This window comes from Marmota marmota, unplaced genomic scaffold, assembly GCF_001458135.2.
Source record: "Marmota marmota marmota unplaced genomic scaffold, marMar, whole genome shotgun sequence".
Lineage (NCBI taxonomy): Eukaryota > Metazoa > Chordata > Mammalia > Rodentia > Sciuridae > Marmota > Marmota marmota.
Window position 1 is genome coordinate 38,462,817 of NW_026000174.1, and position 7,575 is coordinate 38,470,391.

At 39.9% G+C, this 7,575-nt stretch overlaps 1 protein-coding gene across 1 annotated transcript; it reads left to right on the forward strand.

Annotated features, from left to right (window-relative positions):
- The first annotated feature begins 1,964 nt into the window (after positions 1-1,964).
- Fibin (fin bud initiation factor homolog) lies at positions 1,965-6,229 on the forward strand. The gene has a single exon (XM_015477723.2). It carries the CDS (start codon positions 2,388-2,390, stop codon positions 3,021-3,023), a length of 636 nt encoding a protein of 211 aa, XP_015333209.1. The 5' UTR covers positions 1,965-2,387; the 3' UTR covers positions 3,024-6,229.
- Positions 6,230-7,575: the final 1,346 nt, after the last annotated feature.

Sequence of the window (7,575 nt, forward strand, 5' to 3'; positions counted from 1 at the left end):
TTAATCAGAGTAAACTTTACTTTCATTTACTTATACATGACATGGCCATTGTATCTTGAAATGAGGTAATTGCAGAAAGAAAGTCAATACACTTAGTTCTTTTCTTCTCAGGACTTTATGTGTCTATATGCCTGACTCTCCAACCAGTAGATTTTTTTTTTTTTTTGCACACCATTATATCTTTAGTCAAATTAACAATGCACCCTGTAAGTACGGAGTAAGTAGTAAGCGCTTAAAATAAGTTTACTTAATTGAATTGGTTAGTAAATCTTGGGGGAATTGTGCAAGAATGGAGTGAATCAGAGTAAATTCCTCCTCTCTTCTTTGGCCAAACAGCCAATTTGAATCCATCTGTTGTCACTTGTGAATGTCCCAGGGAAAAAGGAATGAAGCAATGCAACTTGTGAGTCCAACAGTTCAGTCTGCAAACTAGAAGAGGTTGTAGTATTTTGCTAGGAAGGGTGAAAATTAGCTGTAGTTTTCTAGTTGGCAAAAACACTAAGAAAACTCCTTTGGTCTATGTTGCATGATGCTAAGTATCTGAATAAGAATTAAAACGTGCAGCCAACATGCTTCAAAAAAATCTATGCATATGACAGCACTTTGAAAAAATATCCAGTTACTTAACTGGAATTCCCTTGTTTATCCAGGAGTCCAGGTGGCTTAGGTCAACAAAAGCAATGACAATGAGAGTGATAATCTCAGAACTGTGTGGCACTGAGTTTCTCAATGAAACCTGTCCTTTATGATTAGAGGAGGGAGAGAGATAGCCACTGGCCAATCAACATGAATCATTCGTTTACATTTCAAATAAGAAATAGAAGCACTGCTTCTCTTTCTCACCTATTCCCTGTTTTGTTTTGTTTGTTTGTTTTTCTACAGTCACACCACTGTCTATCATACAAACATTGTATTTATTTATATTACACTGATTGTCTCTCCATCTCCCATAATGAAAGCTCTAGGAGGACAATTATTTGTCTCTGTTTTTGTTCACTGCTCCATTCCCAGTACCTAAAATAGAATCTGGCACAAAATAAATGCTAAAGAAACATTTATTGAGCAAATAAATGGCCTGTAAAATGGACATTTGCTAGTAAATTCACAAACAAGAAACTAACTGCCTCATGAAAAAAGTAAGGATTTCTTCCAAATGAAATTAAAAGACTCTGTACCTTAATAGTTCAACTAGTCTGTATTAAACAATTTGTTTAACACCCTACCCTTTCTTATTTCCTTTTGGAAAATGAAGACAACTCTGCCAACCCTGTACTCTCCAAAAGTTTCAAAGTACTTCAGAAGAGGCAATAGCTGTAAAGTCTTAGGTTAAAGAATCAGTACAGGAGCTCAGTATGGATGGTTTTCCATAAAAGTTAAATAAAGATCTCAGTTGTCCTTTTTCGTATTAAATTGGAAAAAAATCCATTTGCAGGTGTTTTTGTTTGTTTGTTTGTTTGTTTTGTTTTGTTTTGTTTTTTGTCATATGCCTATGAGCAATGGTGTATCAATCACTTGTCTATTCCTATTGCTCTGAAAGTTTTGTTTTTATAAATTTTAACTAAGCATTTGTAAGCAAAACTGCCATTTCCAACACTCCAAATTTGTTTTCAAGGGCAATTGTTTTAAAGATGAAAATAGATGTACTCCACAAATCCAACCTGATATGTATTTAAACTTACGAAATGGTATTTCTCCAGAGTATGTTAATAGCATACTTCCCTGCAGTATGTTAATAGCAAAACTCTCTTTTTGTTTTAGAAATTCTACTTTTTCTCTTCTCATTTCCCCCTTCAAGCTGAATTCTGTTTTTCAGGATGTCTCCTTCCAATCTTTAAAAAGAGACCCTGTACCTTTAATAACAGAGACCTGGTGAAAGGTTTCTTTCCAAACTTGTTCCCTGGCTTCCAAGTGACGAAACCAGCTGTAATTTGAGAGCCCAGAGATCCTTAGGATATCTTTAGCCAAAGGAAAAGCTCCCTCCGTATTCCCACCCAGTCCAGAAGTTGAAAGTGTCAGAAAGCAAGAGCTTCTCTCTCTAGCTACACGCTCCATCTCCCAGGAGCTAGGGGCAACCGAGCCAGCGACGTGCAGCGCCTTCTCCCCTCCGCCCTGTGATCCCGTCTGGGCTGCAAGAGAGCGGGAGTTCCAGCCACTGAGCAAACGCAGAGCGAGGTGCACCCTGCGCTGTTGCGGGGCAGTGCTACCCAGGCGCTGTCGCCCACAGCCACATGAAGCCTGCTGGGGTGCAGGGGCCACGGTGCAGCAAGCCGGCGGGGACTGAGGAGGACGCTGTCTCAGGAAGGCACTGACTCCCCAGGGGACCCCTTTCCTTGTTCCTGGACAAAAGCGTCTTCTCCTGGGGTCCCTGGTCATCCTGAATCTTCAGAATGATGGTCCTGAAGTTCCTCTGGATGGGTTTCCTCTGCCACCTGTGTCAGGGCTACTTTGACGGCCCTCTCTACCCAGAAATGTCCAATGGGACTCTGCACCACTACTTCGTGCCCGATGGGGACTATGAGGAGAACGATGACCCCGAGAAGTGCCAGCTGCTTTTCAGGGTGAGTGACCGTCGGCGCTGCTCCCAAGGGGAAGGGACCCAGGCCAGTCGCTTGATGAGTCTCACCCTTCGAGAGGAGTTCACCGTGCTGGGCCGCCAGGTGGAGGATGCTGGGCGCGTCTTGGAGGGCATCAGCAAGAGCATCTCCTACGACCTGGATGGGGAAGAGAGTTATGGCAAGTACCTGCGGCGGGAGTCCCACCAGATCGGGGATGCCTACTCCAACTCTGACAAGTCCCTCACTGAGCTGGAAAGCAAATTCAAGCAGGGCCAGGAACAGGACAGCCGGCAGGAGAGTCGGCTCAACGAGGACTTCCTGGGGATGCTGGTCCACACCAAGTCCCTGCTGAAAGAAACGCTGGACATCTCCACAGGGCTTAGGGACAAATACGAGCTGCTGGCCCTCACCATCAGGAGCCACGGGACTCGGCTAGGTCGGCTGAAAAACGATTATCTTAAAGTATGAGGTGGAAGGGCACAAATGCCAGAGAGAGCAATCAAATCAGCTCTGTAGTGGAGGGTGGGGGATAGATGAGGGGGCTAAATTTTTCCTTACTCTTATAATATTTTATATCCAGATTTGCACTTTGAGAATGAATCTGAAATCATCTTTAAAAAAGAAAGAAAGGGTTGAAAGGTGAAGTGGTTGTTTTAATTCTGTGCATTATTTATGTGATTGTTGCAGATTTATCTATCCGTGGGAAAGAATGATTGAAAGCAATGCCCCCTCTTTCCTAGTGAGCTTTAAAATAACTCTGCAGAGATATTTGTTTCAGCCACATCCAAAAGGATACAGGCTATGCAGGAGAGACTGATTAAACTCCCCCTTCCTGGAGATTATGGGGATATACCCAAGGAGCATAGTGCCAAGCTCCTTTCACCTTCAGCTTTCTCTCTTGGGCTTTACAAACAAAGTGACTGTTTTTCAAATGAGGTCCAAGGTGTTGCTCTCTATGCCTGCCAGTCCGTGGAAGTCGCTTGCTTCTTCTGCTTTTCTCTCTTATTTATTAACCATGGTCTGTGAGTTGTTTTTGTTTTTGCTTTTTTGTTTTGTTTTGTTTTTTGTAAGCATATTGTTGGGAAACTATGTGCAAATCATCCTTTATAGGAAGATTTGCAAGTTTCCTCTGTGGCTGTATGTAAGTTTCAGCAGCAACATTGAAGAAGTCTAAGCTTTGTGGTAGTTGCCCTCTCATGTTGATATGCTGATTTGTTATGTCTCGTTGTGTGTCTATGCTTTGTCATCAGTGCAAGAGTCAATTACAAAAAAGTAGTTTGAACACCCCATGCAGAAGCCTATGATTGAAGTTGTCAATGTATTTTTTTTCTCATTCAGGGGTTTTGCTTCTCTTTGCCTATTAGAAACTGGTATTTCAAGGAGTGGGGGGGGGGATTCTAATTCTAATAACTCCTTAGCTAAGTTTTATTATTCAGCCAATAAATGTGTTTTCACATAATACTGGCTTATTTTCTAATTTATATCTGTACATTTCATATTTCAAAGAGAGGCCCATGCAAAGGAGAGAGGATGGGATTTAAGCCAGTTTACTTAGCGTGTATGATAAAGAAGGAAGAAGGAAAGCTATGCATTTAGCAATTCTCCCCTCCCTGCTAACCCTTACCATCCTTGTGAGGAAAAAAAAAAAACTAGCTTGTGCCAGAACTTTAAATTTAATCTCTGCTGCTCTACTTAAAAACTCATTTTCTCCAACTTCTCCCATAGACTCAATTGGAATAGTACATAAAGAAGCTCATACTTTATTCACCCTCATTGTGCAGAAGGAGCATTTTATTTTAATTTGCTAGAACCATAGTAGATGCTTAATCATTTCAAAGCTGAGTCTATGTTATTTACTCAACAGCTTTAAAAGGTGAAAATTCACTTTATTTCATATCTTCCTCTGGCCAGTCCTCACCATCACCGTAAATATGCTTCTCTCCCCAACCCTCTCTGTCACGCACACATACATACACTCACAGGAAAATAAATGAATGTTCCTGTTCATCTGTTGAGTAGAAAAGTCGTTTATTTTTCTCCCATACGTGAGGAAACCAGTTTCTATGACCAGTTTTGAACTATTTCTATGAAGTTCCAATATCTTCCTACTACAGTAGGGGAAACTGAGGCCTCAAAAGGGTAATTGAGTGATCCCCACTCAGTTAGCTCTAAGAGCCCCAGGACTCCTAGATTTAATTGTAGGACTTTCTTAGACTGTTCTTCCTCAAGGATACTGAAAGAGAAGAGAAAGTGGCTGGAGGCTAAGTCCTTTGCTTACCTATTTTATGAAATGCAATAGGACAACTTATAGAACAGCACTTAAAATCCTCATTTATAATTTCTTTTCATCATTCACGGCTTTTAGCTGCCTTGCAGATTTGTGTGGGGGAAGGAGTTCAATGATCACCACTTAGAAGGGCTTCCTTTTTTATTCTGTGGGGAAAAAAAAATCAGGGAAAAAATTAAAAACCAGCAAGGACAAAGATGATATTCGGTAGTTACAGTTCGTAGATCGAAGACAGCATCCTTTCCTGTCTCAAAATTGTCATATCACTTCAAGGTGCTCAGACATATAATTCCCAGATATATCAAATGCCATCTTTTTTATTTTCCCAACTTTAATATGAAGATTTTGGACATGTGATAGGGCTGAAAAACTGGTTTCTTTGTATGTGATAATTCAATCAATCAGTAACGGTTGCATAGAATATTATATTAAGAAGAATTCAAAAGGCACAGAAGTAAAGAATGCTGTCCCCAATTAGGGATGTCTTCCCTGGGTGCAGGAAGAGGAGTGGCCACACATCTGCTACAAATTTGAAAACCCTGAAATAGATTATGTATGAGGTTCTTTCCAATGCTAGTCTTTTATGATTCCTACAAAACCAGAGGGAAAGTATCCAGCATTGAATTACTCCATTCAAGGCTAGATGTGCATATTGCCAGTAATCCCTCAGAGTCTTATGTAAATGGTCGAGAGGGTAAATGGGAGCTTCAAGGTGCTGGGAGGGAGCTGGGGCTGCCCCAACAGCCAGCCCAGAGGCTGGCAGCACCAGGCTTTTCTAACCCTCTGATGGTGGAGAGCCAGCCCACTGAGATCTTTCCTCTCCACTTCCTCATTATTCTCATTAGTCTTCCTTACTCACACAGTGACACATTCTCTATTACAGCAGTGGTCTTTTACTTCTCAGACCATGAAACATCTAGAGTCTGGACAAAACCACATGCTCTCTTCCATGAGAAATCTACTCACAAACACATCTATACAATTTGGGGTCTTACCTGTTTTCATAAATATTTGTTGATCTCTTAATCTCCATCAGATGCTCATCTCCATCAGATGTTGGTGATTTGGAGATGTTACAATGCCTTGGGACTGTATCTGTGGACCCAAAGTTTAATAGAGCCTCTTAAAGTTTTATTTGGAGCAGAAGGCAATTGTTCCTGTTGTGATCATTATTACCAAACACAGTAACAACAAATTTTTACTGGTAAGTCAATATAGTGGTAAGGCCCAGTGCTAAGAACTTTGCCTGAGTTAATTCCCTTAATTCTGATAGCAAACTGTATGAGGAATTTTAAAAGAGACAGTAATACATTTTAAGCACTTTTTTATAACAGTGTCCAAGATAGAGTGAATCCTCAATAAATGTTAGTTGTTATTACTGCTTTTATTATTGTCATTATTTTTTTGGCTGTCGCCCAGAAGTCCTAGACACTTTCAGCAAGGTTAAAACTGTGCAATGTCTTATGTACTTCATTGATGCTTATTTAGAGTGACATGTGATCAAATAAAAGAAGAATGTAGAGGATAGGGGTCCACTGGGGCCTCTAGCCATCTGTTCCAAATGCTGTCTCTATGGTTCAGATGCCCAAAACTGTCTTTCAGTCAGAAGATGATTGGATTCTGTGCTTATATAATAATTCATTGATAATTTGTGAGATGCATTGTTTTGCACCACTAGTTCTCACTCTCTCAATCTGACCATGTGAGGAAGCATTTGGTAGGTATTTATCTAACTGGAGCTTGTTGGTGAAAGAAAACAGACTAGTTTGGCCTCTGCAAGATCAAAGCCTGTCCCATGGATTTCACCAGAATCCTCCAGAAGTCAGCAGGTATGTTATGCATGGCAACACAAAGAGGTTGCTCAACAGTTCACATACTTTCCATTGCTTTTTAAACTCCTGTATATAATTCTGCTAACAAAACAGGCTCAAAACTTTCTGACAAAGCCTTAAAACTTAGACTGTAAACTACTTTAATAATTTATGTAAAGAGCTTCAGGACATTTTTCAGAGGATGATTATTAAAATCATCTTAATATGGAATATTATTTGGATAGGAAATAGAAACACTAAATGTGTGGTTTACACAGGCTTAATATAAGAAGGAAAACATTCGGAGGCCTGAAGTTTTGATTAGAAATAGAATACAAAAATATGTAACAATAATTCACTAGTATATGGAATTGGATACTATAAAGCAACTTAGTAATTTTTATTTGGACTGGTCTTTAATGAATACAATTTCTAAAGTTTGGGTCCCAGTAGATATGCCACTCATCAAATAGTTTTTATGCGCCACCATACAAGGTATCCAAGAAAGATGTATAGATGTGTAACTTTTCTTCTGAATATAAAGCCTTAAATTCTGGGTGTTGATAGCATAGAAAAGATAATGAGCACAAAGAAAAGAAACTCATTCATACTCTCAAACTCCTTCTGCCGCACACCCACTATCTGTCTTCTTCCAGCTCTTTTTATGCATCTTTATGTGTATCTTTTTCTTTAGGAAAAAGAAATGATATGGTAAGAACACATTGCTTGTTGTCAATGTTTACTGTAGTCATTAAATATGTTTAACAGCAAAAATCCTTTCAAAAGGCTTAGTTGTATCCACAAGGCTTCAAGAGTCAAAAGTTCTGGGTGCTAGATCTTTTCCCACAATCTATCAGCTGTGCAATTTTGAACAAATATCTTAGATGTTCTGACATCCAGTGACTTTGTTTGCAAAATGAAG